General features: G+C 43.9%; 1 protein-coding gene across 1 annotated transcript in view; it reads right to left on the bottom strand.

Annotated features, from left to right (window-relative positions):
- The window catches only part of LOC126209797 (ATP-binding cassette sub-family C member 4-like), a 124,300-nt gene that overhangs the window by 57,817 nt on the left and 50,586 nt on the right, over positions 1 to 15,897 (bottom strand). The window contains exon 5 of the mRNA XM_049938935.1: positions 9,960 to 10,116. Coding sequence (XP_049794892.1) covers positions 9,960 to 10,116 — 157 coding nt within the window. The remainder of the gene's footprint in view (positions 1 to 9,959; positions 10,117 to 15,897) is intronic.

Raw genomic sequence — 15,897 nt, 5'->3', positions numbered from 1 at the left:
TTCTTTGGATCTTCTCTATCTCCTCTGTCAACCCGACCTGGTACGGATCCCACACTGATGAGCGATACTCAAGTATAGGTCAAACGAGTGTTTTGTAAGCCACCTCCTTTCTTAATGGACTACATTTTCTAAGGACTCTCCCAATGAATCTCAACCTGGCACCCGCCTTACCAACAATTAATTTTATATGATCATTCTACTTCAAATCGTTCCGTACGCATACTCCCAGATATTATACAGAAGTAACTGCTACCAGTGTTTGCATACAATAAAGGATCCTTCTTTCTATGTATTTGCAATACATTACATTTGTCTATGTTAAGGGTCAGTTGCCACTCCCTACACCAAGTGCCTATCCGTTGCAGATCTTCCTTCATTTCGCTGCAATTTGTTAATGGTGCAACTTCTCTGTATACTACAGCATCATCCGCGAAAAGCCGCATGGAACTTCCGACACTATCTACTAGGTCATTTATATATATTGTGAAAACATATGGCGTCTTTCTTTGGCTATGGTTGAGATATCTTTGGTGTGCTGAATCCACGACATACGTTCATCTCGGGTGATCCCCAGATATTTCGCGGTGTCTTTTGCTAGGATTGTTTGCCAACATAGTTTCTTTCCTGTTGCCTTGTCGTGTTTAAAGAGCATTAATTGCTCTTCTGTGGCGTCAGGCTTAATTTTCCTGTTTCTGAGCCAGTGTTACGCCTGGTTTAAGTAATCCTCAGTTTGCTGGTTGGTCTCATTTATAAACATACCGGCATACCTCACCATCGTCACACTTCCACACCCCACACCTTCTCCCAACATTACCTTCAGAGCCCTGCCTCTTGCAGCCAGTGAAATCTGCTCCGATATTTACCGTTGGTGTGAGTGCCAACTTTTCCCTCCCTGTCCTGCCAGTACTAATCATGTCTCTCGCATCTTCCCCTGATACTCCGTTGCTCTGCACGCCATGACTCTGCCCACACACCATCCTTCTACCATCCACTTACCTTCAGCGTCACATTACAGTCCACCTGATTCCTTTTTTTACACCCACGCCCTACGACCCCATCATAATATCTAATCTTTGTCCTCCTAACTCCGTCCCTTCCTAGTGATCGTCGTATCACTCTACATCACCATCTACGTACCTACTCCACAAGCCACCGTTGGTGCGTGCCGAAGGATTCCCTGTACAACTAGTACTCATTTTCTTTCCTCTTCCACTCGCAAACAGAGCGAGTTAAAAACTCTGTCTGTATGCCTCCGCATGAGGTCTACTTTCTCCTATCTTATTTTCATAGTCCTTGCGAGAAATGTGTGTTGGCGGCAATAGAACCGTTCTGCAGTCAGGTTGAAATACCCGTTCTCTAATTTTTCTCAATATTGTTTCTCAAAAAGAACGTTGCGTTCCCTCCACGGATTCCCATATGAGTTCCCGAAGCATTTCCGTAATACTTGGATGTTGTTCGAACCTACCGATGACAAACCTAGCAGTCTGCCTCTGAATTGCTTCCGTGTCTTCCTCTAATTTGATCTGGTGCGGATTCCATACACTTGAGTAGTACTCGAGAACAGGTCGCACATGAGACCTATATGCAGTGTCATTTATAGATGAACAATGTTGTTGTTGTTGTTGTTGTGGTCTTCAGTCCTGAGACTGGTTTGATGCAGCTCTCCATGCTACTCTATCCTGTGCAAGCTTCTTCATCTCCCAGTACCTACTGCAACCTACATCCTTCTGAATCTGCTTAGTGTATTCATCTCTTGGTCTCCCTCTACGATTTTTACCCTCCACGCTGCCCTCCAATGCTAAATTTGTAATCCCTTGATGCCTCAAAACATGTCCTACCAACCGATCCCTTCTTCTAGTCAAGTTGTGCCACAAACTTCTCTTCTCCCCAATCCTATTCAATACCTCCTCATTAGTTACGTGATCTACCCACCTTATCTTCAGCATTCTTCTGTAGCACCACATTTCGAAAGCTTCTATTCTCTTCTTGTCCAAACTGGTTATCGTCCATGTTTCACTTCCATACATGGCTACACTCCATACAAATACTTTCAGAAACGACTTCCTGACACTTAAATCTATACTCGATGTTAACAAATTTCTCTTCTTCAGAAACGATTTCCTTGCCATTGCCAGTCTACATTTTATATCCTCTCTACTTCGACAATCATCAGTTATTTTGCTCCCTAAATAGCAAAACTCCTTTACTACTTTAAGTGTCTCATTTCCTAATCTAATCCCCTCAGCATCACCCGATTTAATTTGACTGCATTCCATTATCCTCGTTTTGCTTTTGTTAATGTTCATCTTATATCCTCCTTTCAAGACACTGTCCATTCCGTTCAACTGCTCTTCCAAGTCCTTTGCTGTCTCTGACAGAATTACAATGTCATCGGCGAACCTCAAAGTTTTTACTTCTTCTCCATGAATTTTAATACCTACTCCGAATTTTTCTTTTGTTTCCTTTACTGCTTGCTCAATATACAGATTGAATAACATCGGGGAGAGGCTACAACCCTGTCTCACTCCTTTCCCAACCACTGTTTCCCTTTCATGCCCCTCGACTTTTATAACTGCCATCTGGTTTCTGTACAAATTGTAAATAGCCTCTCGCTCCCTGTATTTTACCCCTGCCACCTTCAGAATTTGAAAGAGAGTATTCCAGTTAACGTTGTCAAAAGCTTTCTCTAAGTCTACAAATGCTAGAAACGTAGGTTTGCCTTTTCTTAATCTTTCTTCTAAGATAAGTCGTAAGGTTGAACAGATGAACAATACTTTCCCAAAATTCTCCCAATAAACCGAAGTCGACCATTTGCCTTCCTTACCACAGTCCTTCCATGTTCGTTCCATTTCATATCGCTTTACACGATACATCCAGATATGTAAACAATGTGACTGTATCAGGCATGAGCTACTAATGCTATACCCGAACGTTGCGGGTTTGTTTTCCATACTTATCAAATGGTTCAAATGGCTCTGAGCACTATGAGACTTGACATCTGAGGTCATCAGTCCCCTAGAACTTAGAACTACTTAAACCTAACAAACCTAAGGACATCACACACATCCATGCCCGAGGCACGATTAGAACCTGCGACCGTAGCAGTCTCGCAGTTCCGGACTGAAGCGCCTAGAACCGCACGGCCACCACGGCTGGCCCATACTTATCCACGTATCTTATATTATCCTACATTTAGAGCCAATTGCCATTCATCGCACCATTTTTCACTCAATGTTCAGTACTTCTTTTCAAGACATTCCTCCTCTCTGCACAAGCCTTTTTTTTAAAATTAAAATCGCGAAAAATAATCTACAGGGACTTGCTTTTAACATTATTAACAAACTGACTTTGATTGAGGAATTAAAAACTGTATTACTATTTCCTCCTTCTATTAATCTAGGTATTTAAAACCCATTAGACTAAAGAGCATAATGTTTGTAACCTCCTCTCCAACCCCACTCCCTCCCCGCCCTCCATGTTCTAATGGCACGACGGCGATTAAAACAATAGATTAAAAATTAATTTCATTCACCTTCATTCATGAAAAGCACTTCTGTAACTTTTTTCCTTGCTTACTTTTTCTAACATTCTGCGTGGTGTCTGTTTGTTCTATATCGCGTCTCCCTACCACTTTCGCGCAACGACGCTCTGAGCGAGTTTTTTAGGGAATTGACTAGTTTGAACCTGGGACCTGTTGCCGGTAAGGACACGCCAGACCACACATGACATGTAGAGTTCAGAAGAGTTCAGTGAGACTAGCGATGATATAACCAAATACTTAATGATTTCAGCGTCAGCTCCACTGCACTCACTGTAAAAGAATCTTAATACTAACTAAATTCAGTGGAAGGGGTTCAAGGCTTTCCTATTTTTAGTTAGCTGGTAAAATAACGTCGAAAAAGCAGTTAAGTTTACCATTGGAAATTTTATTCTACTCACAAAACATCGTTTATAAATTGCACTATTGATAAAAGGAAATGTTTTAATACAGGATGGTAAAAACCGACTGCGTTCAACAGAAATGTGAACGAATATTCCCTGAATGGGTTTCCAAGTTCTACAATGGATCGAAGGATGACCTATGCCACATCACATCTATAATCTAGGTTTAAATTAAGTTTCACAAAAGAGAAAACTATCAAAATGGTCTACAGTGACTCTCAATTATCTTTAATTACTTATCTAACTTGTCGTAAATTACAGTGGCTGAGCCGGCCGGTTTGGCCAAGCGGTTCTAGGCGCTTCAGTCCGGAACCGCGCGACCGCTACGGTCGCAGGTTCGAATCCTGCCTCGGGCATGGCTGTGAGTGATGTCCTTAGGTTAGTTAGGTTTAAGTAGTTCTATGTTCTAGGGAACTGATGACCTCAGAAGTTAAGTCCCATAGTGCTCAGAGCCATCTGAACAGTGGCTGATGTGGCTTCTCAATAACTACACTCCTGGAAATGGAAAAAAGAACACATTGACACCGGTGTGTCAGACCCACCATACTTGCTCCGGACACTGCGAGAGGGCTGTACAAGCAATGATCACACGCACGGCACAGCGGACACACCAGGAACCGCGGTGTTGGCCGTCGAATGGCGCTAGCTGCGCGGCATTTGTGCACCGCCGCCGTCAGTGTCAGCCAGTTTGCCGTGGCATACGGAGCTCCATCGCAGTCTTTAACACTGGTAGCATGCCGCGACAGCGTGGACGTAAACCGTATGTGCAGTTGACGGACTTGGAGCGAGGGCGTATAGTGGGCATGCGGGAGGCCGGGTGGACGTACCGCCGAATTGCTCAACACGTGGGGCGTGAGGTCTCCACAGTACATCGATGTTGTCGCCAGTGGTCGGCGGAAGATGCACGTGCCCGTCGACCTGGGACCGGACCGCAGCGACGCACGGATGCACGCCAAGACCGTAGGATCCTACGCAGTGCCGTAGGGGACCGCACTGCCACTTCCCAGCAAATTAGGGACACTGTTGCTCCTGGGGTATCGGCGAGGACCATTCGCAACCGTCTCCATGAAGCTGGGCTACGGTCCCGCACACCGTTAGGCCGTCTTCCGCTCACGCCCCAACATCGTGCAGCCCGCCTCCAGTGGTGTCGCGACAGGCGTGAATGGAGGGACGAATGGAGACGTGTCGTCTTCAGCGATGAGAGTCGCTTCTGCCTTGGTGCCAATGATGGTCGTATGCGTGTTTGGCGCCGTGCAGGTGAGCGCCACAATCAGGACTGCATACGACCGAGGCACACAGGGCCAACACCCGGCATCATGGTGTGGGGAGCGATCTCCTACACTGGCCGTACGCCACTGGTGATCGTCGAGGGGACACTGAATAGTGCACGGTACATCCAAACCGTCATCGAACCCATCGTTCTACCATTCCTAGACCGGCAAGGGAACTTGCCGTTCCAACAGGACAATGCACGTCCGCATGTATCCCGTGCCACCCAACGTGCTCTAGAAGGTTTAAGTCAACTACCCTGGCCAGCAAGATCTCCGGATCTGTCCCCCATTGAGCATGTTTGGGACTGGATGAAGCGTCGTCTCACGCGGTCTGCACGTCCAGCACGAACGCTGGTCCAACTGAGGCGCCAGGTGGAAATGGCATGGCAAGCCGTTCCACAGGACTACATCCAGCATCTCTACGATCGTCTCCATGGGAGAATAGCAGCCTGCATTGCTGCGAAAGGTGGATATACACTATACTAGTGCCGACATTGTGCATGCTCTGTTGCCTGTGTCTATGTGCCTGTGGTTCTGTCAGTGTGATCATGTGATGTATCTGACCCCAGGAATGTGTCAATAAAGTTTCCTCTTCCTGGGACAATGAATTCACGGTGTTCTTATTTCAATTTCCAGGAGTGTATATAACAGAAAAATCATCACGTTTCAGATTTTTACTTCAAGTGGCAAATGTGAACACCATGAGCTTTAATTGACGATCGAGAAAGTATTACACAAAAAGGGGGTGTAACAGATGAGACTTCTGCAGTTCTGAGTGAAGCTTTATGCGCTGTTATGCGGCATCGCGTGCGTTCATTACCTTGTCGGTGTTCGTCAGGGGGCAGCGGGCAGCACAGCTCCGCTCACCTCGCCGTCTCGGAAGCAACTCTCTCCTAACTTCTCCTTACTACCATTTACCGAAGTTGGTTTAAAAAAAGCTATGTGGCTGTGTTTTCATCTGACTAGCCAGGGTCTCAATATTAACCTTAAGCTCCGCCTACAAAAATTCTGTCTATAGAATGAGAAACGTTATACTTTTCGTGGTGGGGCAATGTTTTTAAAGTTTGCAATGTAACAGAGACGCGAAAAAGTCTCACGCTAAAACTTGCAGCTGGTGTGGTCCTTTTAGTGTTATCGTAAGGTCTATACTGTTGTTCTGGAGGGCTCCATCTTTTAACATGGGCTGCGGGGTGGTGCTGACGTAACAGAGACGCGAAAAAGTCTCACGCTAAAACTTGCGGGTGGTGTGGTCCTTTTTGTGTTATCGTAAGATCTATACTGTTGTTCTGGAGGGCTCTAGGTTTTAACATGGGCTGGGGGTGGTCCTAGCGATTAGCTGGAGACGTGGGTGTCCGTCCCTTATCGTAGGGCCTTCCAGCTTAACACGGTTCTGCTCTCGGCTTCTGTTCTCGTTTCTCCCCTCGGAACTGCGTCTGTGTCACGGTGGGAAGGTATGACATGCATTACGGCATTCTTGTGTTAGTCTGTGGTATTCCATTTGCTCACTCGTTACTCGTATTACTTTGCTTAATTTAATGTCACGATTTATTCGGAGCTATGTGACATACTACTGGATTTGCTTATCATGTCAGGGTTTTCATGGAAGGTGTTGGATTTGTCTGACACCTTACATTTTGCATGATTAAGTGTATTAATATGGTTATGTGCATGTGGAAAATGTTACTGTGGTTCAAATATAGCGAATGCTGAAAACTATCTGGACACCTATTACTGGTCATTAATTTTGTCATCCCATTGTCGATGTAGAGCTGTGCCATGGGAAGCAAGGAGAGGATATTCATTGGTGGCCAGTATCCCCTTTGTATAACAAAAACTGCACACGTGTGTTAACTGTGTTCTTTATTGACAAGAATAGAATATTACTTAACTGTAGATAGTCGTTATGGTACAGGCTCGTCCGTTCTAGTCCACGTTAGCCTCACTGCTCGTGAAGTACACAGTCCGCTTTGTACATCACTCTGGTCGCAATGTGCTGCCTGTCTCTGAGCTTGCGGGGGAGCTAACTGCTGTCGCAACTCCCTACGGGCTGCAAATGATGGCCGACCGGAACTCAGCTCACTCGGTGAGACGCACTGGCTCTCAGGTCTGCGGCGGCGATCTAAACACCGGTGGCCGAGAGGGCGGTGGCGGCGCGTTTCCTACGAGTCTGTCTTTGGCCTCTATCGATCTTCTCGCAACCTCTTTGCCGCCTGGTGTGCTGGCGACAGCTTATGCCAGCGGAATTAATATGACATGAGGCCACCCTTCGCCTTTAGAATGGCTTGAGCCCTGCTGGAGATACTTTCAGCGAGATGTCTGAATGTAAGCAGAGGAGTTCCAGACCATTCTTGCACAATATCCACAGCCAGAGAAACCAGAGACATTGGACACTGGGTTTTGAGTGAGGTCGACCTAACTTCAGTTCGGGAAGAGACGGTGCACAAAAGACAATCCATTTCAGGAATGTTGCTGTTCACATACCATTGCCTCAGAGATCATGCTTTATGAGAGGGTGCATTCTCTGGCGTTTTCCTAAATGCCGTAAGGGAGCCACACCCTAACCACGAAAAACACTCCTTCACTCTAACACCATCTCCTCTGTACTTCACTGTCGTCATTATACACGATGGCAGCTAACTTTCTCCGGGCAGTCACCAAACTCAGTCTCTTATATCGGAGTGCCACAGGCCAAACCATCATTCATCATCCCAAATCAGCTTTTTCCAGTCGTCCAGTGGAGTCGCTCTTCACAATTCTTCAAATGTCGCTTACCATTGACTGCACAAATGTATGTGGCTTTTGAGGAAATGCTTGACCATTGTACCTCCATTCGTCATAACTGTCAACGGTCATTGCGTTAGATGGACTGTCGATAGCACATTGGAACTCGTGGGTGATTCCTTCGTCTGATTTCATTTGACATTAACCGTCCTCTACACTCAATGGCCCCTATCCATCAGTACATGAGCTGTGATGTCGTTGTTCGCTCGCGTTTCCATTTCACAATCACATTCGCAACTTTCGATTTACGCAGCTTTAGAATGGCTGAAATGTTCCTGATGGGTCTGTTACTCAGGTGGCCCGAAATGACTAATGCACACTGGAACTCACTATGTACTCCTGACTCATCTATTCTCCTGTTATGAAATCTGTATGGACAACACAATAATCTTCGCCCTCTTCAGTACTAGATGGTCTTCCTCTCGTCGTCAACTGCATATCACATAGCGGTGTGCAGATACCTTCGCTCAGCTAGTACAGCGCGTTAAACATTACGTTCGCTGACAACAGGCTGGGTGAATCGATTCTCGGATCTGAGCAAGTCAACAGACTTTTGTTTCCTACAGGACAATGCTCAGTGTGCTGTTACTGAAACATCAGTAATAGATACTGTTTTCAGAAACCCTCATTGCTTAACATGTTCTCACATCATCCCTACCACATTCGCTATTAGGGCATCTTGCATCTCTTTACTGTAGTTTCACTATTAGCCTGATCAATTACTGCGTACTAAAGTTGGAAGGTAAAGAAAAAGGTAGGCCTTTAGAGACTGTCTGGCAGAGGTTCCAGTTAATTCCGCCGTCGTTATCAAGATTTAACTGAGTTTGATCATCGTGTTACAGTCGCCGCACGAGCGATGGTACACAGCATCTCCGAGGTAGCGATGAAGTGGGGATTTTCCCGTACGAACATTTCACGACTGTACCGTGAATATCAGGAATCCGGTAAAACATTAAATCTCCGACATCGCTGCGGCTGAAAAAAGATCCTGCAAGAATTTGACCAACGACGACTGAAGAAAATCGCTCAGCGTGACTGAAGTGCAACCCTTCCGCAAATTGCAGCACTTTTCAGTGTCAGCGTGCTAATCATTCAACGAAACATCATCGATATGGGCTTTCACAGCCAAAGGCCCAATCGCGTACCCTTGATGACTGCACGGCACAAAACTTTACACGTCGCCTGGGCGAGTCAACACAGACATTGGAGTCTTAATGGCTGGAAACAGGTTCCTGCTCTGACGAGTCTCTTTTTCCAGTCGTGTCGAACGCATCAACGTGTACGGGTATGAAGGAGACCTTTGTGAATTGGTGGACCATGCATATCAGCAGTGGACTGTTCAAGCTAGTGGAGGCATGTGCAGTTGGAGTGATATGGGACCCCAGATACGTCTAGATACGACTCTGACAGGTGACACGTAGGAAATCATCCTGCCTGATCACCTGCATCCATTCATGTCGAGTGTGCATTCCGACAGACTTCGGCAATTTCAGCGAGAGAATAAGACACCCACACGTCCGGAATTGCTACAGAGTGGCTTCTGAGTTTAAACACTTCCGCTGGCCACCAAACTCCCCAGACATGAACATTATTGAGCATATCTGGGATGCCTTGCACCCCCTTGTACTGTTATGCATTTACGGATAGCCGTGCAGGACCTATGGTGTCAGTTCCCTGCAGCACTACTTCAGACATTAGCCGAGTCCATGCCTGCATGCTCGTGGGGCCCCCTATACGATATTAGGCAGGTTTGCCACTTTCTGTGGCTCTTTGGTGTAGAATACTGTCAGCTGCTAATCGAAGGTGGTGCAGATGAGATCCATTTATGCAGTTAGAAACTCACATGAGGCACAAGGACATTAGTGAGTGAGTGAACACAGAAATGGTGAGTCAACTTTTTTTACATTTTAAAAGGCGTAGCTCCAGTGATGAAGTTGCATCACCCTAGGAGGTAGGCCGGCTCACCTGCGCGCCGCCTGGATGGCGGCCTGGAAGACGGGTTCCCAGGCGTTGGCCTTGACGGCTGCCACGCCGGCCACCAGCTCCGCCATCAGCCGCGTCCTGGCCTCCGTGTGGGGCGCCACGCTCCTGCGCAGCCGCAGCAACACGAGCGCCAGCAACGCTGCAGGAAGACACAGTCACACAGGTGGTACAGGGAAAATACCTAGGTACAAGATGAATATCAAGTTTATTCCAAGACACATGAACATTCTATCTGATGGGATTTACTTTGGAACACATTAACCCATTTCTGCGTAGCGTAACATATACGTCACGGAACAGCCTGTCACTGTTTTCTCTCGTTGGCAACAGTGCCTGCGTTTGGAGTGGCTATTGTTGTATGGCTGTCAGATAAGGACGCTTTGTTGTTCACGTTTACGTAGGTTTCAGTCAGTTGCAATCATTAAGTGGTCAGAGACTGGTGCTTCAAGTACGGAAGACTTTTCTGAGTGAGATTATGTGTTGGAATAAGAAGTAAGTATCATTTTTTATCGCAAATTATAATACAATTTGTTTAAATTATGGTTGATTATAATGTTAAAAGTACTGAAATTTATGTTAATGATTATCTACAAAATGCAGTTCTTATTTTTGTGGCTCCAAACACAGTTTTTATTTTGTGTTGCATATATGTCACGCTAGACAAAACAGTGAAAATAACGATTCGTTCTCTTTAGAGGTCTATCTCTCCATGAGATGCTGGCTATTCTTGAAGGGGAGGAAGAAGATGCAACAGATATATTTATTGAACCTCCTGAAGCTAATGTGGATTCGGATGAAGATTCTGGGGAAGAAGATGAGGGAGGAAACGTCGATAATCTTGGACCAAGGCAACTCCAGGCTGGTGGAGAGGTGGTTTTAGCAAGTAAAAATAGGTTAGGTAGTGAACCTGAGATTAATTTCTCCCCTGATGATAAACCAGATGAACAGGAAAAGTCACAGATCTTAAAACTGTAATCAGAGATTGGAGAAAAGACGATCTGCGTAGTGTTAGTTCTGCATTTCCTGGAAGTGATTATAGTAAATATAGAAACTTGTCTCCAGTGCTTCGCATTATTTTGGAACGATGAAGTAAGTGAATTTCTTCTCACTGAATCGACGAAGTATGCTTTGTTCAAGAACTGCTCAGATCCAAAAATAACATATGAAGAGATAAAAGATTTTCTAGGAATTCTAATTCTTTCTGGCTATAATCCTTTACCTAGCAGAAGATATTACTGGGACTCTGGATTGGACATGAGAAATGAAATGGTCCACAGCACGATGAGAAGGGACAGGTTTGAAACAATTGTGAGATTCATTCATTCGCGTGACAACACAGAAATAGATGCTAATGACAGAATGTGGAAACTTCGTCCATTAATAAATATGCTAAGAAAAATGTATGCTCTCCATTTTCAGCCTGAGCAAGATTTGTCTTACGATGAGAGCATGATAAAGTATTTTGGCAGACATGGATGTAAACAGTTTCTGAAAGGTAAGCCCATTAGATTTGGGTACAAAGCATGGTGTCTAAACACAACTATGGGTTATCTAGTGCACTTTCAAACATACCAAGGAGCTGATCCTCAGAGGAATGAAAAATATGAGAAAGCATTTGGAAAATGTGCTGCTCCCTTGATTCAAATGATCGATTCTCATCCTGAAAAGAACAAACATCTTCCCTACAGGTTTTATTTTGACAACCTGTTTACATCACAAACATTGTTGATTTACCTGAAGCAACGAGGTTTTGGTGCAACTGGACTATTCGTGAAAATCGTCTGTCTAAAGAGTGTCATTTCATACCTTCTAACACTATGTCCAAAAATAATAAGAGAGGAGATTTTGATTAAAGAGCAGCAAGGAAAGTGGAATAATCGTTGCCAGATGGCTAGATAATTCTACAGTAATAATTGCTTCCGCAAGCCATTGTAACAGTCCAGTCAGCACCGTTGCCCGATACTCTAGACTAGAGAAGAAAAGAATACTTGTACCTCGACCTAATGTAATTGGAGAATACAACAAAAACATGGGAGGAACTGACCGAATGGATGAAAATGTAGCGTTATATAGAGTGAGTGTCAGAGGAAAGAAACGGTGGTGGCCAATTTTTACATGGCTTCTAGATATCTCTGTACATAATGGGTGGCTTCTTCATAGAAAGACTGGTATAAATATGTCTCAACTGCACTTCCGGCGCCACATTGTGAAATGTTACCTGACTTCCAATGCTGCAGTACCGAGAGGTCCTGGACGCCCTGCAGGTAATTCAAACCAAGGCAGAGTACTGCATGATATTAGATATGATGAAACAAATCATCTGGTAGCCATGGGGCCACAGAAAAAAAGAAGACGCTGTGCGGCGGAAAACTGCAAAGGAACCCCGAGAACAATGTGCTGCAAATGTGATGTTGGCTTGTGCATAGGATGTTTTGTGCCATATCGAAGAAAGTGAGTACTGTCGCCTGAACTTGATGTAAACCACATACAGTATATTATTTTACTTGCTGTCGTATATTCTACCTAAAATGTATGTTCTACCTAGCGTGACATATATGTTTCGGCCTTTTTTGTTTCAATTATTGATTATTTTTTTATTTTCATTGTTGTACTGCATTTCTTGGATGATAATAAACACATAAATATCTAATTTGTAGAAATCAGAAGAAAAAATAATTCAGGCACAAATGGGTTAACTGAAACCTAGTCACGTCCTAATGATTGAAAGAACAATAATAACAGCTGAACGATGAAGGACCGAAATTGTCAGAGTAAACTGAAAACTTCAAAAATTCAATGTCCGTACGCTAAAAGTGCCACTGTGAAAGACTGGAAGAGAAGCGCAAGCATATGAGCGAAAGTTAAAGTCCTAAGGGACACACGAAAGTGTAAGTACGTCATAGTGCCGATGCAAAACAAAGACGGATATTACAAAGTCCAGTTGCCAGTCATCTGAGCCCACGTCTCTTCAGTGTGGAGGTGACGGTTGGTGTGTCGGTCTGTAGCGGGCAGCTCCTTGAGGTGAAAGTCGCTGTGAACACCTGCCTCGTGGTGGCGGCTGCTCCAGAGTGAGATTCTGATTATAGGAATGCTTTCCCAGTTGGAGCCTGGCGCAGGAAACTCACACGGAGCGAAATTCTGGAGGGTAGCCCAGGTACCAGCCTACATACTGCTCAGAATTTACCAGGTGTACCGGTATGAAATGAGCGTTAAGGTACAAATGTGTCGATAGGGAACATTTGTTGTGAACGAGCCTTAATTTTTTTTTGTTTGGTTGGTATGACATCTGTCAAAGTTATTTAGTATACATCGAGTCATGGAACAAACAACATCATATGTTTTCATCGTGTTAACAATATCGAATTTTGTACCAGAAAGTGATGATTTGCGGAAAGCATTAATTTTTTGTTTCCATTTCAAAAAAAAGTGCTACAGAGTCGCATCGAATGCTTGTCGAGGCAAATGGTGATCATGCCCTATCAGAAGCACCATGCAAGAGATGGTTTCAACGATTCAAATATAATGATTTTGATGTAAGAAGTAAAGAACGTGGAAGACCACCAAAAAAGTTCGTAGACGCCGAATTACAAGCAGTTTTGGATGAAGATGATACTTTGAGTCAGAATCAAATGGCAGCAATGCTAAATGTTGCACAACAAACAATTTCTGACCGTTTGAAAGCTATGGGAAAGATCCAAAAGTGTGCAAAATGGGTTCCACATGAATTGAATGAAAGACTGATGGAAAACCGAAAAACCATTTCTCAAATTTTGCTTCAAAGACATGAAAGAAAATGAATTTTGCATCCAATTGTTACTGGTGATGAAAAATGGATTTATTTTAAGAATCCTAAGCGGGAAAAATCATGGATTAATCCGGGACAACCATCAACATCGACTGCAAAACCAAATCGATTCGGCAAGAAGATAGTGCTCTGTGTTTGGTGGGATCAGAAAGGTGGGGTGTATCATGAGCTTCTAAAATCTGGTGAAACTGTGAATACTAATCGCTACAGACAACAAATGATCAATTTGAACTATGCATTGATCGAAAAAAAGACCAGAATTGGCCAGAAGACATGGCAAAGTAATTTTTTTGCACGGCAATGCACCTGCACACAAAGCAAAACTGGTTCATGATACAATCAAAACACTTGGCTGGGAGCTGCTACCCCACCCGCCGTATTCACCAGACCTGGCCTCTTCCGACTACCATTTGTTTTCATCAATGGGACACGCATCGGCTGAGGAACGCTTCGATTCCTACGAAGAAGTCGAAAATTGGGTGTCTGATTGGTTTGCTTCAAAAGACGAACATTTTTTTAGCGTGGCGTCCACAAATTGCCAGAAATGTGGTTAAAATGTATACAAAGCAATGGTCAGTACTTTGAATAAAATGTTTTTACTTTTCAATTCAAAATTCGTGTTTCATTTTCACAAAAAGACGCTCATTTCATACCGGTACACCTGGTAGGGTATTGAAGTTACTACTTTCGGCTTGCAGAGGACAAAAGGTCCGCAGTCCCTTAAATGAAACAACAAGTTTACTGTTACCAGTCACCGTTTTATTTACTTCCACGACGCGTTTCAAAGGTTTAAACCTCCATCATCGGCTGGATTTACATTATTTAATATGACATTTGTGTGTGTGTTGTGTTACGATTTTTTTGGGGAACTTGTGGCACTGCCTAGTGCAGAAACAACACTATTTTAGAACATGGTTTTGGATTTCTTCTGACAAAAAATTAAACTGCTATCTAACGGTGAACATAAAATAAGTAAAATAGAGTACCTCCAGTGGTCACAGGTTCCTTTCGCTGTCGTAACACATCACACGTATACTGTCACATTTGTAAACAAATATTAGGTCTGGAATCTGCTGGGTGCAAGTTTCGTATAGCAGAAGAGAAGACATAAAGAATATACATCGTAACAACATTATTACAGAATAATTGTTTAAAGCATTAGGAGGTGTTTGTTTTGAGGTGTCGATTATATGGTGTGTACTTCAGGTGGCATATAAATCCAGTTTTGACAAGTTAAAACAGCTTAACATCCGTACTCGTTTATACAATCAGGTGAAATGTTAAAATGACTTAAACTTCATACTTGTTAATAACAATCAGGTGAGATGTCACAGACTTGAAGTACAATAATCATAATGGCTACAGCAGTAAAATCATACATAGATGACACTATTTGATTGGGATTAATAGACAGATGTTAGAGAGGGTGGAAAAAGTGGTTATATGAGAGCAAGGTGTCTTAAGATTACATGTTACATATATTAGCTGCCTAAAGGTTGGGATAATACATTGGTTAATGCTATAAAATATGCCAATAGATATACAATCTGTGCCAGTAGTTGATGTACATACAGTTTGAAGCTGATAAGGGGTACAAGTTGTTGGTGTGATGAATTATCTGTAAATGAGGTCAATCTCTTGTACTCTTGGCGGCTGTCAATATTTATGGTCAATATTAAGGTGTGTGCACGTGTGTGTGTGTGTGTGTGTGTGTGTGTGTGTGTGTGTGTGTGTGTGTGTCATTTTTGTCATTTAAGATGGATTCCGGTTCGTTTGGTGTTTGTATATTTCGAGTGTTTCGAGGATCTCTAGTTTTCTGCCTTTTGGTTGGATGTGTAGGATGCTAATACTTGTGTTGTTAACGGTGATTGGTAACAGTAAACTTGTTGTTTCATGTACTGTCAGTAACAGTCACGGTAAAGCCTAACTTTCGCATTTAAAGTCCGCAGTCCCAGTGACGTATGCAAGGTTCCCTCAGTCAGCTGCGACCTGAAACCACAGTTGCCAGGAGTAGCGCCGCTGAGCCTCTCTAAAACGTTTTGGAACAATGCCGTCACGCCACGTTCCCCGACACTGGTGTTCCTGTGTACTGCAAAACCACGATTCATCGCTGGA

This window comes from Schistocerca nitens, chromosome 10 (genome assembly GCF_023898315.1).
Source record: "Schistocerca nitens isolate TAMUIC-IGC-003100 chromosome 10, iqSchNite1.1, whole genome shotgun sequence".
Taxonomy (NCBI): Eukaryota; Metazoa; Arthropoda; class Insecta; order Orthoptera; family Acrididae; genus Schistocerca; species Schistocerca nitens.
Note: the sequence above shows the minus strand (reverse complement) of the source record. Positions and strands in the feature narration are given on the sequence as shown.